This window comes from Lytechinus variegatus, chromosome 16, assembly GCF_018143015.1.
Source record: "Lytechinus variegatus isolate NC3 chromosome 16, Lvar_3.0, whole genome shotgun sequence".
Classification (NCBI taxonomy): domain Eukaryota; kingdom Metazoa; phylum Echinodermata; class Echinoidea; order Temnopleuroida; family Toxopneustidae; genus Lytechinus; species Lytechinus variegatus.
In genome coordinates this window covers 24,496,311-24,519,401 of record NC_054755.1, presented here as the reverse complement: position 1 = coordinate 24,519,401, position 23,091 = coordinate 24,496,311, and the positions used below count along the sequence as shown (strand labels likewise).

The 23,091-nt window shown below is 38.8% G+C and overlaps 1 protein-coding gene across 1 annotated transcript in view; it reads left to right on the top strand.

Annotated features, from left to right (window-relative positions):
• The window catches only part of LOC121429428, a 45,781-nt gene that overhangs the window by 11,468 nt on the left and 11,222 nt on the right, over positions 1-23,091 (top strand). The window contains 13 exon segments of the mRNA XM_041626413.1: positions 5,586-5,690; positions 9,763-9,960; positions 12,726-12,877; positions 13,589-13,790; positions 16,121-16,188; positions 17,248-17,430; positions 18,726-18,815; positions 18,817-18,942; positions 19,359-19,538; positions 19,974-20,078; positions 20,556-20,813; positions 21,818-21,952; positions 22,879-22,965. Of these exon segments, the coding sequence (XP_041482347.1) occupies positions 5,586-5,690; positions 9,763-9,960; positions 12,726-12,877; positions 13,589-13,790; positions 16,121-16,188; positions 17,248-17,430; positions 18,726-18,815; positions 18,817-18,942; positions 19,359-19,538; positions 19,974-20,078; positions 20,556-20,813; positions 21,818-21,952; positions 22,879-22,965 (1,889 nt within the window).

Genomic DNA, 23,091 nt, shown 5'->3' with positions numbered 1-23,091 from the left:
TCTTAGAAACAAATTTGACTCGAGAAAGACGTAGCCCTGCATTACAAGCTATTTTTTCAGTCTACTGGTGGGTGTTTCTTAAAGCCCTTTCTTAGTTACGGGCGACTGTACTGGTGACCCTTCTTAGGAACTAAATCATTGTCAATCATGGAAATCTGGGACCCGTTTCATAAAGGACTTGCAACTGTTGTAACTTTGCCATAATGGCAACTACCATGGTAACAGGGCTCAGCAGCCAATCAGAATCAAGGTTGCCATGGTAGTGGATTTGGATTTATGTTACAACAGTTATAACTCTTTGTGAAATGGGCCCCTGGTGTAGGCCCTACATAATATACTACAAGAAAGGATCACCAGTCATTCATAAAGTTGCTCATATCTTCCAAACATCTCGATGAAACACCCATTTGAAACAGCATCATTTGATTGAATGAGGTCAAGGTTGTCATATAATCTCATCGTTTGTTATTAATGTTAATGGATTTATTTTATTCTGATAAAGTCAAGGAGGTTTTTCATTCCGTAAGAGGCTGAAAAAGGAGAATAACTGGCACTGAAACTGGATTTCATTGATCAAGAAATTGTGTTGCCCTGATTTCATTTTTCTTTGCCGAATTTAAAGTGCAGTTAACCTTAACAAGTAATTAGATTAATTTGTGAATAGATTAAGCGTTCCTTCAACCGTAATGTTTACAAACACTGTTGTGTTTTGAGACTTGTACTCTACAATAAATGTCAAGGCTGGATCTCAAGCTGGCCACTTCAAATCAGTTTTTTTCAAAGGCAGCTCCAAGTTAGGCCGTGTTTATGCTTCCACTTTTCAGGCCAGAATCAGCGTTTCCAAACGTGATTAGTCCAAAACACGGTTGCGTCCATGCTTACTTTCATTTAAACGCTGTTTCAAAACGCCGATTGTAAACTCACAAAAAGGTGCGTTTGTAAACGTCGTTTGACCAGAATCAGGCTTTCTGGGGAAGTATAAACAGAACCACGATCGTAAACGTGTTTAAATGACGTCATTTGGTACATGCTTCCGGTGAGATGAAAATCCGCGGGCAAATATAGTCGTATTGCTCCTTGTTATCTCTACGTAAAAACAACAATTGGAAAAAAAAAACTTTCGAAAAAAGGCGTGCCCAATTTGACCTCGCTTAACGATGCGAAGCCAGCTGGAGATCATGATTTGCTCTGAAAAGTTAAGCATAAACAGCACTCCAAAAACCATGTTTACGATCGGCGTTTTGAATCGACGTTTGAAATCGCTGATTCTGTCCTCGCAATGGAAGCATAAACACACCCTTATTAGGTCACTTGTTTTTTTTTCCTATGTCTGCTTATCACCGGGATAGTTTTTCTCGCTCTATTAATCACAAAACTTTGTTGTGGTGATGACCATGAAAAGAATTCTAACAGATTCCAATCGGACTGACTACCAAATGGCCAGTAATCACCAATGATCACAAAGTATTTGTCTAATGATTTTGTTGGAAAATTTATTGAGCAAAAATTATTTTACAAGCATATAGATCATCCATTTTGCAAACTACATACGCCTACAGGCCTAATTTAAACATTTTACATATGTGCGTATCTGTATTGATGATTATCATCAACCTATGTCCTTTTTTCATCTTCTGTTGAGGTTTTCATGCTTGGCGTACATCAAGATTGATATAGCAATACACATTGATTAAAAAAAAAACCAAAAATCATTTTCCACTGCAACTCCTCAAGCTTCACTTTATTAAAAGTTTTCTTCTCTAAGCCTTTGTTCTATGTAGTTCCAATTTCATTTTCTTTGATAATTTATATGATAACTTAATTCACAATGAGACAAGTAATCTAGAGCACTGTCAATGGTGTCTTCTACCTGTAGGGCGTCTGATTTATTAACATTACTCTTCATCCGTTCCATATTTTGTTTCTTTCTACAAAATTGTCTGTAAACTTGCATGGTTGCAGTTGATTTTCTGCAGACAAGCGTATTCGCATCACCCTGTAGAGCCTATTTCCATTACTCCCCCTCTTAGAGGTTAGGGGCTCGGAGTTCCCCCTTCCCCCAAAGAGCGGGGTCAAATTCTAGAACATGTAAACAGGATGCAGGCGCTCAGGGACTAGTCTAGTCTCGCAGTGACTGCTAGACTAGGTCCTACTAATAAATGTTTTGAAAGTAGACGAGGTAAACCTCTAGCTGACAATAAAATTTGATCATTCATGAATTACGGTGTAACTTACATGCCAAACTTCATTTGCAGTTGGAAACATTTGAATTTCTATTTTCATTTTTTCCTATAAAAATTTGTATTTCTTTCACTCTTTTTATTATTCTGTTTATTATCTTTGTCATTTTCGTTTCGTTCACATTTTTCTGTATTCTCTTGATTTTCTGTTTTTTCTTTTCTTTCATTATGTGTTTTTTTTGTTGGAATATCTGTCTTTCTTCCTTTTTGTCTCTTGATTTCTCCTTTGTCAGTACCGGTATCTGTTTAATATTTTAAAGGGATTAATCAATCATATATTAAATCTCTCATCGATCTTTTTTCTCTACTTCTATCCCTTCTCTCGATCAACGATGAATTCAAACATTAATAATTCATCCTCTAAAGGGGAATCAATTTATCAAAGTATTCTGTTAAAATCTACATTGATAATTACAGTAGTTACTCATTTGTACTATGAACCAGCATAGGATATACATGAGAGCAATAGGAGATTTCACCCTCTTGAAAGCCCAAATCGCCCCTTAAATTCCCCCCAAATGCATGCTTTGGGGCAGCATACATTCGTAATTTTGAAGCTTCGTTATTCCAAAGGTTCGGATATTCCGAAGGTTCGTTATTCCGAAGGTTTGTATATCCAAAGGTTCGTAATTCTGAAGGTTCGTTAGTCCGAAAACAAAATGAGGTTCGTAATTCCGAAGGTTCGTTAATCCGAAAACGAAAGGAGGTTCGTAATTTCGAAGGTTTGTTAGTTAGTTGGAACCTAATTTCGTTTTGGGACTAATGAACCTTTGGAACAACGAACCTTATTTCGTTTTCAGATTAACGAACCTTCGGAACATCAAACCTTATTTCGTTTTTGGATCATCGAACCTTCGGAATAACGCCACAAATGTTCGGATTAACGAACCCTTTTATGTTTTCGGATTAACGAACATCGAGGTATAGGCAATTTACGTGTTTCGGAATTATGAACCTTCGGAATTACGAAGTGTAACTCTTTGGGGCAACCATTCTTTCTAGAGCTTCCCCAAGATTTGTCATGAACAATATCCAGAATTATTTAGAAATCAATATTCTAAATATGGCAGAATAATGATATTTGGATTTACTGCATAATTTGCTTGTTTCCCCTAAAAAGTAGCCCTTTAAAAAGGAAGAAATCGCTCCCACATGCTGCAATGGCCCCAACGTGGAATTAAAGATAGCCCTAAAAGATAAATATTATCTCCTACCCTGCTATGAAGGCAAAATTGAGGGTCTGCTAGCGAAGACTAGAAGCTATCATCCAGTCAAGGCTGTATAGATCCATATGAACTGATAATATAGCTCAATGAATATTGATCATAATTTCTAATATTTCTTTGATAACAGTTCGAACGAAATGAAAGTGACCTATAATCCAGTCTTAAATTTGATGAAAACTGTAGTCATATCACATTTCTGATAAACCTGTATGAGCTATCATAGATCTTCTGTGTGGTTGAAGTTAATCAGGCATTTTAGCTTCTACCCCATGATTTTTTTTTACTATTGCACATGTTTTCTATTGATTCCAGCCCACTTTATATGTGGGGTCTGTCTTCAACGGGTTTATATTGGGAAAAAAATGTATCACACTTTATATAAACTTGACTAGGATGCCAGTCTATAAAAAGGGAAATCTGTTTTAAATAAAAGCAGAAAAATATTAAAGAAAATTTACAAAAATCATTAGCAAACTGTATTTGAAAAAGTAACTTGACATGCAAGTCCAATACCTATCTCCATTTTCAATCATTATTTGATCTCTAAAGCTCTTCTTGTTTTCTTTTGTAAGTCCACTTTCCCCATCTCTTAGTTTAATGTATAGTTGAATGCTGCCATCTGTTTTGGGAAAAAGTTTATTGGTGACTGTCTTAGATATTTCTTTTTAACATATTTGTAGCATATTAGCGGGTGCTGTTATCAGGTCATGAAAAGGACTGTATTATAGTGACTTTGCAGTTTGGTCCAATTCATTCTGCAATTAATTTGATCAAATCAAATTATAATATATCATATCAACAATCTGAAATATTATTAACCTTTCCACAAATTGTGGTGGTTAAAAAAAAATCATGCACATCATACCTAACAGCATTCAGTCAGTGTAGGTACTTGTATTCTGTTGCTGGTAAACTGTAACATCATGCACAGAATAATTAACCCTTCCTTAAAATTGTTTGGGTTTAAGAGAACTTGCCTAAGGTACGCCCTACTGGCAGCGAAGCATTTTGACCTGTAGTCTAGACATATACTGTCTTAATTGTTTTCAGCTGTGCTGCTACTGGGTCTTGAGATTGATTCTCCTTTTCTGGATGAGATGCAATCAGGATATCTGAAAGCTGTGAATTCATTAGAAAGACTTCCGTTTTTAATTATGACAAAGGTGGTCTAATATCCCTCAATTCTTCACAATTTCTGAAAATGGATGAATATTGAAGCCTTACCTAGATCATTTGGTTTAAAAGTATGGTTTGCAAAATGTCACATCTTTTAAACAATCAATGTGTAATCTTAGAATATGTTGGTTGTAACATAAAAAGCAATTGTTTTCCCAGTGAGATCATAAATAAGTTACCTTAGAAACTACTATAGTGAAATTTCATATAATCATTTGAAGTATTTAAACAAACTTGTTTAAAACTTCAAACAATATTTGTGAACATGACAGGCGTAAAGATAAATTCCAGTTTTGGTAACGATCTCAAAATGACTTTTTACAGAATCTAATATAATGACCACCCAAGTGTCTGTTTGTATGAATAAAAAATATGTGCCAAAGGATTCTGGAAGAAATTGTGTAATTGCTGAGAAATCAGCAAAATAAGTGCGGATTCGGTCACTTCCGTCGGGTCTTTATTCCAGCAATAATAATACACTGTCCTATGTGTGCCTATCTGTGTTGGTTATCTTCAGTGTGAACATTTTTCAGCGTAGATTTCAAGATTTCACAAAGTTCAGTTTATGTAACTGTACCAGATCTAGATCCTCGATGACATACTGACAATTAAGCCTGGTTTTACAGACTTTCTCATGAAATCAGTGTTTACTGCAACTACTGGCATTTCTCTTTAAATAACATGCTAAAAATTGTGAACAGCACTACAGAGTATGCATCCCATACATGTATATTAGCTTTTCGTGTACACACAATTTTCCAATAAAATCTTCTGCATCTCTTGTGTGATGAATACGATTTTGTTATCCATACCTGTTTTTTCTTTGTTTTGTCCAATATTTCATGGACATCATCTACTGATTCGTGACCAACTTTTTCAAATGTTTGAAATGATTTTGAAATAAAGTATATTTATTTATTTTGCCTTGATTGTTTTTTTGTAGGTTTTCCAGGCTATCTATCTAGTTCTACACCACATAGTCCTACTAATCTAACCCCAGCCACTGGTAGTAGAGAAGATCTATTGGATGATGGCTTCTCTAGACCAGGTAGGTACCTGAAACATTCTTTGGGAACAAAACAGTAACATCTACCACAACTTAGGTAACATCAACAACTAGTATGACAACAATCCATAATCATACTGCTGAGAAAGATAAATAAAAATTTCCAATACTGGGTAATTCCATAAAATTATCAACCTTTTTGTATGTCCGACCCCCATTTTTCTCAAGTTTTACTTCACTTTATAAGCCGACCAATTTATGGTCCTTTGAGAACATTACAGACTGTCAAAAGAGCTAGAAATCAGAGACAAAAAATTTCACTAAGGTCCCCCACATATAGGGGGTCGGACGAACATGTTTTATGGAATTGCGCTACTGCCACTATTAACGCCACGAATATTCCAATACCAGTAACTCACAGTTATATATCTGTCATCAACCACTGCTATCATTCTATCTACCAACCACATACCCATATACCTATGTTGTCAACCACTGCTGCCACTTTACCTACCACCCACTACCACAATGACTACCACCACCATGAACACTACCAGCGATTGCTGCCACCACCACTCTAACACCTGCAAGTGCCACTGTTATCACAACACTACCACTGTCACTATCATTGCAATGGCACAACTGTCACCACTACCACTGCAACTACCACTGCAACTACCACAAATGGGGTGTTGCAAGAAACCTGTGTTTAATTGCTAATTTATTTAGGGTAACCAAATCAATTTTATGTCTTGCAATTGATAACAACTACATGTACTACCAACAAATAATTATTAAAACTACCAGTATTGCCACTTTCCCATTTGTACCACACCACCAGTCTCACAACTAGATACCACCACTATCAACCACTTACCTTTAACATCACGTCATCTACCACCCCACCACTTCCAATGTTGTCACTACGTCTACCTTTGCCACTGCAACCTTCTTTCCACCACCAAAAACAACCACCACCATCACCGCCAACACCTCCACCAACCCAACCCATCACCACATCTACCACCACCACCATCACCACCAACACCACCACCGCCACCATCACCGCCACCATCACCACCTCCACCTCTACCACCACTACCATCACCGCCACCATCACCACCACCAACACCACCACCAACACCACCCAACCATCACCTTATCTACCACCACCATCACCACCACCAACAACCCACCCATCACCACATCTACCACCACCTACCACCGCCCACTACCACCACCATTACTTCCACCCACTGCTCACCCCTACCGCCACAACCACCACCACCCTCACCACCACTGCTACAGACCAAACACCTGTAAAATCCACAGCTTACATAATTCGATAAACACAACAAGCAACATCTCTTTGAGATCACCTTACACTTTCAACCTCTTCATTGCTTTGTCAAACTCTTCTTTTTACTTTTATTTGTATTTTGTAACATTTTATAAAGTATGAAGGACGGAAAGTAAACAAGTTCCTTCAGGAAGATAATGAGAAGACAATTTTAATCTTTTTAATCCTGTGAAAAACACACCACCACTCACTGGAACTTTAACATACCCGGGAGTCCCATCAGGTTTGAATATAAAAGTTTTCCTTGACGAGATTGAAAACAACTTATATTTTTTCAATAGCTTGTGATGCGTACCATTAAACACTGTAATTGTCATGTCGGGGGAAATATTTTGGAGGCAAAAACATCCCACTATTCTCGACTATGCAGTGCTGATACAAGCAGTTGTTACATTCAAGCAAGTTTTCAGCCCAGAAGCTTGACAAGACATGAATGATCAGTCTTGTTTACGTTTGGTAATATAATTTCTGTGATGAGCAATAGAGCATTCATGCAATGTTCTCTGCTCAATGCCAGCTTTGATTTTACGCAGTGTGGTAGGCAGTTTGACCCCATGGCCCATTTTATGAACTTTGGGTTAAGGGCAAGTCCACCCCAGCAAAAAAAAAAACAACAACTTGATTTCAATGAGAGAAAAATCATAATAGCCTAATTCTGAAAAAATGGGGAAAATTAAATGTAAAATAAAATACGTAAAAGTTTCTCTAAATTTCACAAAACAGTTGAATCCCCTGCAGAAATTTAAGCGTGCCGCTTGCTAGTAACTAGCATGCGACTAGCAGGGCGCTCGCTTAATAAGCGAGTGCCTGCTAGCGAACAGTCCCTGCTCGCTAAAAGATCGCTTAACTATTACTCTGCACGCATATCACACGCTTATTAAGCTAGCCGCATGCTAGTTACTAGCATGCCGCAAGCTTGCGCAAGCTAGTCGCACGCTTCCCGCAAGCTTGGAAATTTCTGTAGGGGATACTTGCATATCAGCGTTACATTGGTTTGATTTTATATTCATATTCAAATCAACTTTTTGTTGGGGTGGACTTGCCTTTTAATATTTGTGTTCGTAATTATGATTCTTTAATCAACGTCATTATACTGAGCTACAAATGCTTAAATAGGAATATGGAGTTGTGCATGTAATAGTGCAGTCTTAAATCACACCCCTCACAATTAGGTCATTGGCCTAAAGCAGTTCAATATAGTTTACTTTTTGAAAGAAAGATTGCAGCAAAAAAGTAGTGATTGCCCTGAGAGAAAAGAAAGAGAAGGGGGGGGGATGGCTTCAGAAACTTTCTCTCATATTGTAGTTGTATACAAGGGAAGTCATTGTAAGATAATATCCCAATTTGCCCCAATAGTATCTAACAACAATAACCCTTGAATAAAAAACTTTAAATTCAAGTAAAGCCTCATGGTAGATTAGGTTCAACTTCCAAGTATTGCTGTACATGTAATTCCCAATAATTAATTTTTCACAGTATTTTAACTTAGTATGTTCTCAAATGTTTTTTTGGACATTCATAATGATTAGTTTTAGTATACTTTCAAATGAATGTTGCTGTAATTTCTCTTCTTGAAATAATTGTTACATAACCTAAGTAGGAGTGCCCACGGCCTTCTCCATTTACCCTTATCAGGCCTCAACTCATTTCCATACAGTTTGTGTGGGTCCCCTCAAAGCCCTCTTGAGCGCATGTATGCCTTTGAATAATAATCTGCAGTCGTTTCTGTAGAGCTTCATTGGACTGTGAAGTCCCAGCTTTGTACCTGCCCATCCCTGATCCGACAAGCAGGAGCTAGCTTTTGTCACTTCTGATGCATTTTTGTGTATTCCCACTTTGGAGCCATATGACGAGTACTGCCCCTTCAGACAGCCACAGTATTAGATGTATTTGCCTGAATTGGGGAAGGTTCTTGAAGCAGTGTAACAGGCTTGAGGAGATGGAGTAAGGTAGTGGATGTTTCAAGGGGATTTTCGACTTGTTGCCTTGGAGGAAACGTGATATTGATATGAGTTGGAGGTGAAAATTGTAACATGGGGCCTGTTGGAGATGGGGTCCCAGCTCTGTCAGTGAAAGCAGTCATACCCCAACTGATCTCTCCTGCGTCTGCTTCTTGTGTAGCAGACTCTGTGATGTCTTCTACCATGTTGCCTAGCGCTGTAACGGTCCTGTCAGGTTCGGATGTTGCGTATTCCTCACCGTCCTCCCCGTCATACCTTGGAGAACCCGATGTTCTCTCATCGTCTTCCATTCCCTACTGTGGGCTATCTACAACCATGGCAACCACATCCAGTATTACCACTCTAGCATCATCACCGCCACCATCATCGTCATTGCCACCATTGTCATCATCACCATCTCGGTCTCTTACAAAATTGCTGAAGGTTGGTCCAAGACTCTTGAAAACATCAAGTATCGAGGAACCCAACTGGCCTGGTCCATCCTCCAAGACAGAAACATGTGTTGATTCAAACTCTAATCTCTCAAAGAGATATTCCAGAGATTCCCTTGACAGTAGTACCTTGCATCTTGAAGAAGATGCATTGACCATGCTTACCAGTACCCCTAAGCTTCCATCTCAGGGTCTTGAGGACAGCATTTCAAAGACATCTCCTAGACCCTTGAGAAGAAACAAACGCATCTCTGACCATCCATCGCCAGTTGTTACCCCTCGCTCCTCCCCATACAAAAGACTATCCTACCCGTCACAGACTGCTTCTCCCAAAATCTCCAATTATTCCTATCTCCTTTCAGAGAGTCAGGAGGACCTGCTGGGCAGTCGTGGCAACGGGATGCGTGCCTCAGGGAGCAGCCAGGGAAGCAGTATCAGCCATGCCATGCAATCTGGGATCAAACCACCAAAACCACGACATAAACCCCTGAGGAGGTCAAAGACAGATCTAGGTGATCCATCAATCATCAAAGCAGCATTAACTCTTGCAAAGATGCAAGGTAAATATCTTGACTTGTTCATTATTTACAGTCCTATACATTAGTTAAAGTAGATGACATACTCACTGGTAGGAAAAGTAATGTTAGACATTAATCTATTGTTACTTTATTATTATGATTTGATGATGATTAATTTTGTGATTATTTGATTTGACAATCATTCATGTATTCAAGTTAGGTCAAGATTTTGCTTCATTGATTCATAGTCAGAATCAGTAGTATAATTCATGGTTTCATTGTACCTCTATTATGTCAACAGGTAAATTCTTTCGTAACGTACCCACTCCACAAAGAAGAATTTTTTTAGCTGTCATGAACCATTCCAAAATTGAAATCTATGCATTTTATATTGCAAAACATATGGGGGAGCTGCTGGTATTTGACATCAAATAAAAAAACTTATATTTTAAATAACTTAATCATTTATGGATTTTCTTCAAACCTTCACCAGTATCTTTTTTTTCCGGTTATTTCTACAACAAATCTTTCATCAGGTTGCACTTCTCCTTTAATCACAGAAATAAGGATCATTCAAAAAATGTATACGCCTAAACATTCTATACCCATGAACACTCTTTTCCCTTTGCACCTTTCTTCATATACACCCATATTTTTCTGTTAATTTTTTTTAATCAGAGATCTTGACATGAAATGCCTTGAAATGCCCATTTGCTTACAAGCCTTATTCCCCCCAAAAATTTCTTGTTACCAGCTTTCAAGAATTTCTTTATACCCGAATCACAATAGGTGGTTTCAGACCGCCTCGAAGTTCGCCAGTTCCAGGTATTCTCTGATCGGGAAATTTACCCCGATCAGAAAATACCAGGTATTTTGGTAATGTGAAAGCAAACTACGCGTAATATCCCCGAAAGAAAATACCCGCTAAATAGTAGGTACTTGGCGAAATTACGAGAACTTTCGTGGGGATTTTTCCAAGGTCGCAGGTATTTTGGCGATGTGAAAGCAAATTACGGGAACTTTTATCCCAGCGTGTCGTTGGGCGCGGCGGCGTGGGTGGCTGCTGGGCTAGTGATTTTGAATCTCCCGCCTTGCCTGCTTATCAGACCACACTGCACATGCTCGTAACTTCGCAGGTATTTTGGCGATGTGAAAGCAAATTACGGGAACTTTTATCCCAGCGTGTCGTTGGGCGCGGCGGCGTGGTGTTGAGCAAAATTACAAATATTAGAAAAGTCTTTTTAAAAGAAATTTGTTTTCTATCTTTTACCCCCCTGCCCTTCATTTATTTTCTTTCCTTCTATCAATTTAATTTCTTTTCTATCGTTGCGTTTGGCTCTCAGTGTCCCTTCCCCCCCTCTCTCTCTCCTTTCTTTCTCTATTTCTATTTTTATTTATTCACTTTTCTCTTGCACTCTCTCCCCTTTTACCTCTCCCCTTTTGTCCCCCCCCCCCGCAGCATAATTTGGTCGTAAAATCGGAGGAGGACCAGAGTTATCTGCATTATTTTGACGCTGCGATTATCCGCATAATAGCAGTATCGGGACCAGATTTTGACTTACTGAACGCATTTCCGAAATTATGCGGATAATTCCCATGGTGCAGTCACAAGGTCACCCTTTTGCAACGTAACGCCATCGGAGGGGGCGTGTGCAGTTGCCATGACAATTATCCGCCTTTTTCAGGTCGGGCGCTCGTAAAACAATAGTGCGGATTATTTTCGGAGTTTGTAAATGCAATTTTTATTGAATTATCTGCATTACTCTTAGGCGGATAATTGGAGGATGGGTTTATGAAAGGGGTATATATGTGTCTTTCTACCTGCTTGTGCTATTTATCTCTTGCTGTCTCTCTCTCTCCCTCTCTATCTCTCTCCTTCCCTTTCCTCTTTCGCTTTCGATGTCTGCCTATGCAAGTCTCTTGGTTTCTTTCCCTCACTTTCTCTTCAACCCATTCCCCATCTATTGTCTTTCCTATCTATATCCTGTATCCTTTCTTCAATATGCACACTCAATGTATGTACAAGTATTCTTCAAGCTCTGTTGGAATGCCACTTCATGGCGTCAGGGGTTGGGGGCAATTCACAAAAAAAAATAGTCACCATTTTCACTGACCATTTTGCTCTTAGCCAATCATATATCAGGATTTCAGTAACTTTTCAACATGTTTCCTTGAAAATAACTGACTATTCGTATTGTGAAACACTCTCCAGGTTTGTTAGAGGGTAAACAGTTGATTTATTGTCAAGTTACAGACAATATAGGGGCAAATACTTCTCATTGTTAAGCAGTCTTTAATTCTATATTTGTAGAACTATTACCGTGGGGGTTGCGTGTTAGGGTTTTGTTGCCGGCGGACTGGACTAAGGTTACTTCGACCAGATAATAGAGCAAGTTCTGTCAAAAATTGTATATGTAGTTTTTGTTGAGATTGTGATTTTATCTACATGTACCTCTTTCAAAAGAAATGTCAATTTTTTATAGTGTTTTTTATGAGATAAAGACACTATGTAGAGATTGAGCAAATTCAGAAAAAGGGATAAACTTTTGTACAAGATGTGCATTGTTATTTTTCTATACCTCAAATTGAACATTGAATTTTCTTACACCTAGGACCCTGTCTTACAAAAAGTGTTGATTTATCCAATCAATCTCAACTATTGAAATCAATTGATGGCATGATTTCTTCACATCAGAAATGTGTATGCACAATAAGAGCGTGCCAATTTGTCAAGATAATGATGTGTGCATCATGCAAATTGTATCTAGAAAATACTGATGTTTGTTAATGGTTTGGTTGGGTCATAGGTGATGAGACTCCCAAGGCTGTCGAGGGATCATCTCGAATGCCATCGGCGACGAAAAAGAGGCCGACTTCGGCGCTCGGCATCATGGGAATACTGAACAGCGGTAGCGGCCGAGAGTCTCCAGTTACACAGGTTACTCAACCAGATGGAAAGGTGAAGTAATGATGTTCATCGACCCCTCTTCACTTAATGAATATTATGAATACAAATAATACTAATAATATTTATAGCGCTTTTTGCTTGAGTATACAAAGTGCTGCTACTATTACCCCAGATTTAGCTCGAGCTACCATCACTGGCGCTCAATACATTCAAGGAATTCATTCTGCTGGGCACCCATTCAGCTCACCTGGGTTGAGTGTGGCACAGTGTGGATGAATTTCTTGCTGAAAGAAAACGCCATGGCTAGGATTTGAACCCACAACTCTATTTGAGAGGCGTTGGTCAGAACCACTTGACCACGGCACACCCACAAATTGGTTATGTTAAATTTCAAATTACTTAATTTTGTTTTTGTATTTTGTTTGGAGTCGCCTGGGTCTGGGAAGCAAACAGTGAACTAAATAACTGTGAACTTCGAGGGTCCTCTCCCTATATATATATATATAAATATATATATATATATATATATATATATATATATATAAAAACCAATAGGGGGTAAGCAAGTGGACCACTACAGTAGTAGAAATGCCAAACAAATTAATTTAGTACTAGAATATGAGATAAAACAGAAAAATACTGACAGTTTCGTGCAAAATGCTGATTTTTTAAAGTTTCTATGTTATCCTTCATATTTCTTTGAAAAAAACATTGGGTATTAAACTAAGTGATCATTACCATCATTATTGATATTTTCTGCAGCCCTCACCACGCCTTCAACGATCTCAACACCAGCCTGCCCCGGAGCCCTTATCCCTGGTCGTCGATATCGATGTAGAGCAAGATAAAACCGTGAATGATCTTCCGCTGACTCCCCGGCCGAGATCAAGGTCTCTTGGGTCTCTGGGCACCTTTGAGATCCCTGACATGGCGTTGATGAAGAGGGCGCTATCACTCCCAGCAGGTCAGTTTAAAAAAAAACTTATGCCGGTATTCTTAAGTCCAGGTGGGAGGAGGGAGTCTTTCGCCAAGGATGACTTAGATTCCCAGTTGTGTGCAGCATAAAAGGCATTACGTCATAGGTCGAATCATGCCAAGCAGAAGCGTGCTTCTGCATATTTATATATCAGTTAGATTGCGCATGGAATATCATGAAGATAAATGCCCATTATGCGTGAAAGAGAGAACAAAAAATATTGCTTGGAAAAATACCTGATATTTGACTCAAACCTCTATTATTTTTTGAATTTCTCTTCAATAACGCAATTTCTTATAGAAATCTTTGGCTCATATTTCATAATTTATGCAAACACAGAAATTGGTGCCCATTTTATTGGGGAATCTGTACAAACTCATTTTGAAATTGTAACTACAACAGGCATTTTTTATACTGAAGCAACGCTTTTATTCCAGACCAAAAAAAAACACGAGAGTACAGTTGATTATCATTGCTCACTGCAGACTTCACGGTGAGGCTGTGATTAGAACATTTCCCAGCCTTTAATATGAAAGTGAGACATGAAAGAAAACATTGGATGTTTGTTTTTGCTGAGGAGTTAGCCAAGAATCCAAGTAAAACTTGCCATGAAATGTGTACAGAGAAAACATTACTGTGTTGCCTTCAAGCCACTAACAGTGGGATAATAGATGGATGGAATTCTAAACAGGATTCTTTAGTTGCCCATTGTTCCTTTTCAAGCCATTCAGGTTACATTTGCCTTGGAGATTAGAGGCTGAGCAGGCAGAAATCTCTTTTTGTGCAAACTTTCTATTTATTAGTGCTATTGCTGTAACCTGTTAAAGACTTAACCCTTTGTAGACAGTCCCACATAGGCCTACATGTATGTTTATCTGTAGGCTGGAGTCTATGGAAAGCATACATGTATACGCTATATAGCAAAATTCAAATTCATACAGGATATTGAGATAAAAATCAATAAAAAAATTATTCCATTATAAAGTAAAATAACAATGAAAATGGTAAAATTTGGACAAAATAACAAAATATATATGGTCATGACTGGGATGTAAGGGAGTAGCAGTAGGCCAATTTGCCTATCTTGGCTATTCCCTGATGTACATTCATAACTGAAAAATCTTCCAATCAACTTTCTTGGATTGCAATCACAATTATTGAATCAGATGGTCAGTTTTATGGATTTGTAAGAGGTTTTGGAAAAAAATGGAGAGCCCCCTTGCCCCCTCTACCCCCCCCCGTCGCATCGCATGTTAATGTGACTAGTTTCCACAAAATAGTAAAATTTGTGCTTTGGGAATCATAGTTCCAACCCCTTTCTCTGGTGGCCTTATATTTGGTATTCACTGTCATTCCAACTTTAGCAGTGTCTTGTTGATCCAGTTCTGGAGTAATCCCTGACATTTTTCTATTTTTTTTTTACTCCATATTGTAGTTTGCAAGTTGAAGATTTTCAGTTGATTTTTTGATAATCCTTGCTCCAGGCGAGTGTTTCATAGAGTTCATAAGTTATAAGTGACTTTCCAAACGACTGCTGACCATTTTTTAGGAACTAAATCATCGCCAATCAGAATATGGTGTGCATCACTTACTACAAAGATGGGATGACGTGACATTTGTTCCTCCGACAATTGCTCCGGGCTTAATTTCGTCCAAGATATGGGGTTAGGGTTAGGATGGCAACAAGGTTTTAATTTCGTCCAAGGTTTTAATTTCGTCCAAGATATGGGGTTAGGGTTAGGATGGCAACAAGGTTTTATGTTACATGTAGGTATAGGGTAGGGTACAGTGCTAAATCCAGGTTTGAAGTCGGGTCATTCGATTAGTGTGTGGAATTTAGGTGGAGCAATTGTCGCCGGTGGAGCAAATGTCATGCAGCAAAACAGGATCACCAGGTATCCAAACAGCTTTATGAAACACCGACCTGGATCAACAATTGGGAACAAAAGACTGTCCTACTTCACCACAAATACATGCCATTGAGCCGTTGTCAAAATGGCGATAGAAAAATATATCATCTTCCCTCTCTTGGATAGTACTTTGAATTGGATGATTGTTGTAAAAGGATAGATATGTGCGAAGGTTTAGAAAGGTATGCAATTACCTGCAAGTTTTGATGCTTCTGAGTCTGCGATCCTTTCTTCTTGTGCTTCCCTCTTTCAATTTCTACACCTAAATGTACTTTCAGAAGGTTGTGGGCTGAATGGTGATTTATTGATTCATTAATTTTGTGACAGTTGGATGCATTGATGATATGATATCTCTTCAACCATTTTTCATGGTAAACATTTTTTTTTTCATTTGTTTGTTTGGCACAGGTCTGGGAGATGATGAGGTGATGATGTCAGATCCTGATCTGAGTAAGATCAATGCAAGAATGTCAGAGGTATGTAATTATAAAGAGGGGAATGACCTGAATGTGGGGGGGGGGGGGTTGGGATGATGGAGGAGGACGATTGATAAGATTAAGAGGGATGATAATGGAAGGGAGGAGTGGTTGAGGGATCAAGAGAGATGGGGAGGGGGAGAGAGGATGGGAGGAGAGGGGAGGGGGAGGAGGGGAGAGCAGGGAAGGGGGAGATAAGGGGAGGGGAGGGATGGAAAGAGGAGGGGAGGAGGGGAACTCAACAGGGGAGGAAGGGGAAGGAGGGAGAGAGGGGTGGGAGTTGGAGGGGAGAGGGAAGGGGTGTATGTGGATCGGGGCAGGTAGAGCGCAGTGATGGAAGATTAAAGTGCGTGGGCAGCCTGATGAAGGAGTAAAATGAATGAAGATGGTGGGTTGGAATAGGAATAGGGGAATGAAAATGCATGTGAAAAGTTTATAAAAGGTTAATGGAGGAAGGGAAGGTTGGGGAGAGTGGGGGGAGATGGATGGAGGGAAGATTGGGAAATGGAAGGGAGTAGGGGATGAGGGATCAAGTGTGGGAGGGAGGAGGAGGGACGGAGGGGTATAAAGTTGCCAGTAGATGGATGGATATGGAAAATGAGTTTGACAGATGGAGGAATTAAAAAGAAAAGCGAATGAAAGTGAAATGAAGGAGGGGGTATCAATGGAGGGAGGGATGAGAGAGGGAGGGGGGGCTTAAAGATGAGGGAAATGGATAAGGCATATAATAGGAAGGAGGGGAGTGATAGATGGATGAATGGAAGCAGGCAAAAAATATGTATTCTTTTTATTTGGGGTGCCCCAACTGAATCTGCAAAATTTGATTAGCTTTTAATAACATTGCACTGAATTAGGATTTTTATGTGGCCCTTTTGAGCTTTTCTGTGTAATTTTTTTTCCAAGCTGGAAGAGAGAGTTTTTGAGGTTTGTTTTCAATAATGTATACACATATTCAATATTCCAGAGATGGATTGAGATATGAATGCCTTCATGTTAATACAAATTAGACTCTCATATCGATTGCCTTTGTCTATCCTCTCTCTCTCTCTCTCATTTCAGACATTTGAGCAATTCTGTGCAGCGACGTTGGCCGAGGCTCTCTTTGATCATGTGACCATGGACGGGAACGAGCTTACGTTCCAGGCTGGGGACATGATAGAGATCACCGATATGACCGACGCCTACTGGTGGTGGGGGTGTATAGATAAACAAGAGGGCTGGCTACCGGCGCCCTTTGTTAGAGTGAGTAGCAGAAGTAGTAACGTAGCAGATTGAGATAAATATGGGGCCCGTAACACAAAGCTTAGCAATCATAGCAGAAGATTATATCTATGATTGATTACATTGACTACAATGTACAATCAATTGTGAAAATCAAGTGTACAATCAATCACTAACCTTTGTGTTACGGGACCACCGCTACTTCAAAACATTGATTAATATTACAGAGGTCTGGCTGAAAAAAAAATTTCAGCATGATTGAGTGTTGATTGAGTATTAAAAGCATTGCATTACAGAGGTCTTGTTAAAAAAAGTACTGAACTTTGAAGTGTGTTATAATTAGTATTATTTGTATGGTTTAAACTAAAGGGAACACCCAGGAAATAAAGAAATGAATTTTTTATTGAAAATTTGATAAACTAGAGGGTCTTGACAAAAGACCATCACAAATATAGCTTGCTGTTTTTAATTTTAGATTGTCAATGAGAGGGAAATTCTGTGGATAGTCATTGCCAGAGACTATAGGCTGCACAATCAGACCACTTCTCTTGAGTGAAGGAAGGGTTTGCACAGCAAATTGGTTGGGGGGGTGGGGTGTAAATTAAAAGGATAAAACATTTTTAGTTTTTATTGACACTCCTATGCAGGGTTTTGCAAAAGCAGTTTTGACTACTACTGATAATATAAAATCTGGTCATTTATAATGCGCTTAAAGTGATTGGTTAACATTGGTTTGACTTTCAAAAAATCTGAGCAAGAAGGTCACACTTGTCACCTGTGTCTCTGATATGTTACAAAAATGAAGCCCAGAAAAAATTGCGTTCGAAAATAATTATTTAGTGCTTCAAAAATTGAAATATAAAGTGACCGGAAACACCATCTAAATTTCATCCCATACACTTATGTGTACTATATAGGCATCTATAAGATGCCTATTTACAAAATCGGGGTTTGCCTTGTAGTTTTAGCTTTTCATTCTCAATAATGGTTGTTTTCAGGGTTTATTAGTTCTAATACATGCACTTGTACACATGTTTCATATTGGTTTGAGAATTTTTTAAATCGGCTGCTCACAAAGTTAAACAATACCTTTAATACATACATTGTACCAACTAAGTGCTTACGGATTTGATATTACCCAAGTCATTGGATTCAACCAGTCATTTCTGCATGCAACGTATGCACATCCTCCGCTACCTGGGGAGTATTCCAGCCAGTCCCTAATGAGACGCACATACAATGACTTTCACATCTACTGGGTAGAGCGGCAGATTTCGGACTAACGATTTCTGAATGTTTCTCATTTGTTGGTTCAGCTGAAGGTCAGTCAGGGGGAAACGGTTGAAGAATGCATGTCACGCCTCCAGGTAAACACCTCGTCCAATCAGCAGGGACTGAAACCTTCCCCATGAGCCTCTCATCAGAAAGGTCAGCCTGAGCTTCCTCAGCAACGACCAGGTCCGGGCGAATGTCATCAAAGAGATCATAACCACCGAGAGGGATTATGTCAAGAACTTGGCTGACATTTATGAGGTAAATACTGATGCTTTAAGAAAGTAATGTATATTTTCTGTGCTGGGGCAAGTATTGCATATATGTATGTTAGCCTACCACCACATCAATAATTGTTCTGTGTGATATTGAAATGTACTGTGTGTACTGTAGCTTTTCAGTTGTATTGTTCCCAAACATTCAAAGTTTCTCCCTCAGAACTCCTTAGAGTAAGCATGCAGTAAACTCCATTGTTATTCTTAAACATGAAATATGATTTTTTGTTCCCTTATTGGGAGACATCAAGCAGACCTTACATCTTGTATACTCTCATATGCATTGCTGATAGATTTCACATTTTGCTTCAATATTATAGAAGAAAGTTGTCTCCAAACCTTTCATTTTCTTTTAGTTATCTTTGCACCAAACTTTTTTTTCTTCCAATTTTGCCTCTTCAGGGCTACATTGAGCAAGCACGGAGTAGACCTGACATGTTCAACCAGACGCTCATGTCCAAACTATTCTGCAACATCGAGGAGATCTACTGTTTCCAGCAGCGTTTCCTGACGGACCTCGAGCAGTGTATCGACAATGATTTACCTCATAAGAGTGCGATAGGGGACTGCTTCCTTAAATATGTACGTGCTTTATTATAGTTTCCTCATTTTTAGAAATGCGTTTCCAACTCGCACTTCTGCTTTAGTGAAATTTGATATCACTTCCGGATGGCCAAATTTTAAAGAATTGGCACGACCATTCTTCTGCGGGTGCTGTATGTGCATGCATCGGTCAATGCTGATATTTATCTGATACATTTTAGAGGTAGAAAATACCCTTATCTTATTTAAGAATATGTTGAATGTAAGATTGGAAAATTATTCTGAAATATCAACAGCATAAGCCCATATGCTGATTTAGCTTCTTTTTTTTTTGTTACGTATGAATTTGTACATTAAGAATTTTAGACATCGTTTTGTAAAAAAAACTGCTCTAGTTTGCACATGTGTCTTCTGTTAGTCATTTATAATCAGCAATCATTATTAAAATTTGACATTTTTTCTACCCCCTTTTAGAAATTGACCTTTGACATCTATGGTGAATACTGTAACAACTACCCTCATGCAGTGAACGAGTTTCAAGAACTCATGAAAGATAACAAATATGTGCAATTCTTTGAGGTGAGCTATAGCCTTGTTTTAATGTTTGGCAAGTACTTCTTTCAGTAATTTGTTTGTATTTGTAGTTTTGAAGAATTACTGTTTTTGCTTGAGTCGTAACTATTGAAAAAAACATGATAGAAAAATGGGAAGGGGGGCCTGCAAATACATAGCCCCCTACACCAAATGTATCATCATTTGTCAGTGTCACAATTTGGAATGCGAACATTTAAGTTCCTCTCTGTTCGAGAAATTGGATTATAGAAGAAACTGCTTGGGAGTTCATTTATGGGAGAATGTTGATTGTATTGATCATAACACATCTAGGACTTAGCATTTTGTCATTTTTAGAACCACCAATGTGTTTAGAAAATTGTAACATATTTGCCATGAACCGCATGTACTGAGCACAGGAATTCATATATGGGATTACACGCAATTGTTACTTTTAGCCTTAATAGCCTCAAGAAATTGTCTTTGTTTTGCTGTATGCTGCAGGCCTGCCGTCTCCTTCAGTCCATGATCAAGATCCAGCTCGATGGCTTCCTCCTAACCCCGGTCCAGAAGATCTGTAAATACCCTCTCCAGCTCAACGAGCTTCTCAAGTACACCCGGCCGCAGCACCCCGACTTCCAGCCATTGAAGAGCGCCCTCGAGGCCATGCGAGAGGTTGCCCAGAGCATCAACGAGAGGAAACGAAGGATAGAGCATATCGAGAACATTGCGCTGTGGCAGAAGACAATAGGAGATTGGGAGGTAGGTCTAATAATAGCTGGATTTATATTTTTAAAGCACTTTTTGCCTGAGGATACAAAGTGCTGCTATTATTACCCCGGCTTTAGCTCGAGCTACCATCACCGGCGCTCAGTGCATTCAAGGAAATAATCCTGGAGGGTACCCATTGACCTCACCTCACCTGGGTCGAGTGCAGCACATTGTGGATAAATTTCTTGCTGAAGGAAAACACGCCATGGCTAGGATTCGAACCCACGACCCTCTGTTTGAAAGGCGAGAGTCAGAACCCAAGGCACTCGATTGGTCTTGCTTATATATTTTGATATGCGTATCAGGCTATGATAGGGTTCAAGCACTCTGCTCCTCGGATAGGACGTTCAATAGAGGTCTTGATGATGGTGATGATGATCCACAGCATTTATATTGCACCATATTCCATACGTGTCGTATGGGACATTTTGTCAACATTTTCCAGTCCCTTAGCTGATTGCTCAAACAAACAAAAAAAATTTGGGTCAATAATAAAGTTATAGTGGGTAGTCATGTGAAAAAATGATTATTATCATAAAATGTTTGATTATGGCTGAATTAAAGGTGAAAATGTTGTGTGTCGTACAGACTCAGAAATGTCCCGTACTACACGCAACATTTTCACCTTTAATTCATCCACGAAGAGCATAGTTTTGTTGGTTGTCATTTTTTCATATGACTACCCAGTAATACATTATTATTACCACAAAATAGTTCTTCATTTGTTTGGACAATAGGTTGAAAAATGTTGCGAAAATGGCTAATTTTTCCAGCATGGAATCGCCCATTCTAGTTAATAACATTGATAGGTGCAGCATAGAGGAGAGTGTAAAGAAGAATCAAAACCGTTAAGAACCCTCTGCACTCTCTGTAACAGAGTTGGGGAAAACCCCGGCATAGTGGTCTACCTGCATTTACTTGATTATTACTGAGGAAATGGCAATAGTTATTGAGGTAATCACAACTTGTTTTCAATCTTTAACTTTCTTTTGCAGGGTGATGATGTCCTAGATCGTAGTTCAATGTTGATCTACTCTGATGAGGTGAATCGTGTTAGCTTGACTGGTAGGCATCGCACATCGCCACGGCAACTGTTTTTATTCGACCATCAGCTCATCATCTGCAGAAAGGTAGGTGTTTATTGTAATAATTTCCCCTTACATTACAATTATAAACATCTCTTTCTCTCTAGACGGGATTAGAAGTTCATAAACATCTCTTTTCTCTTTAGATGGGCTTTAGTAGTTCAACTCTATTCCCTATTGGAAACACTCGCACCATGTTTATTGAAACCCTCTCTTCTATTTGTGTGTATTCTTCCATTGGTTTTCTGGAAGGTTTTTCACAAAGATTTAAAAGGTGACTTAGGATTAAACTTAAATTTCCAGTTGCTTCAATAGTAAAAGTAATGCTGTAACACACTGGTATTATGAGCATTTCATGAAATTACTTGTCTAAAGTTTGATTTTACAAGTTAGCTTTATCTGACAGTTGCCATAGTAACATTGCTTGACAACTGAACAAAATCAAGGAAAGTTGTCAGATCTGACAACTTGTCCGATGAAAATGTTAATGAAACACACCATGCTCAGAACATGTATACTTGTGGGTAGTCAGTAATGAGCTCACACACTGAAATCAATGTTTGAGGTTTGCTGAAGCATGACTTTTAAGACAATGCACTTCAATTCAATTTCCTTTAAGTTACACTTAACTCTTTGTGAAACCGTCCCCACTGATTGCATGTTAAGATGATAACAGGAATGGATGAGGACTTACACAGAATAGTTAGTTGTGAATAAGAGAATCTAGGAGCATTTTTTTACTACTATCCATCTGGTAGCTAGATGTTTTATATTTATAATGTCAACAAGAAGGAATTCAAACATTTTCGGGAGGTGTACTCGTACATCACAAATTTGGCCTCTCTAAAGATGTGTGAAAGTCACATTTATCTTCAGTTTACAGTGTATTTTTTATGAAAGCTCACAATAATTGTTTCTCACCTGTAATTTTTATCAACTTTGCTTTTCCCTCTTAATGCCGATAATTGTAGTTATGGGTAGATGAGTGGATAGATAAAACGAGGAAAGGAGAAATTAGCGGCAAGGAATACCTGACTGCCTCGGTCTACATGTGGCGTGTAAGGATTCAGTGTCGATTGTAGTCCCATCTGTAGCACTTGGTGTTGGGGATATATTCAAGGATTCAATATTGTAGTCCCATCTGTAGCACTTGGTGTTGGGGATATGTTCAAGGATTCAATATT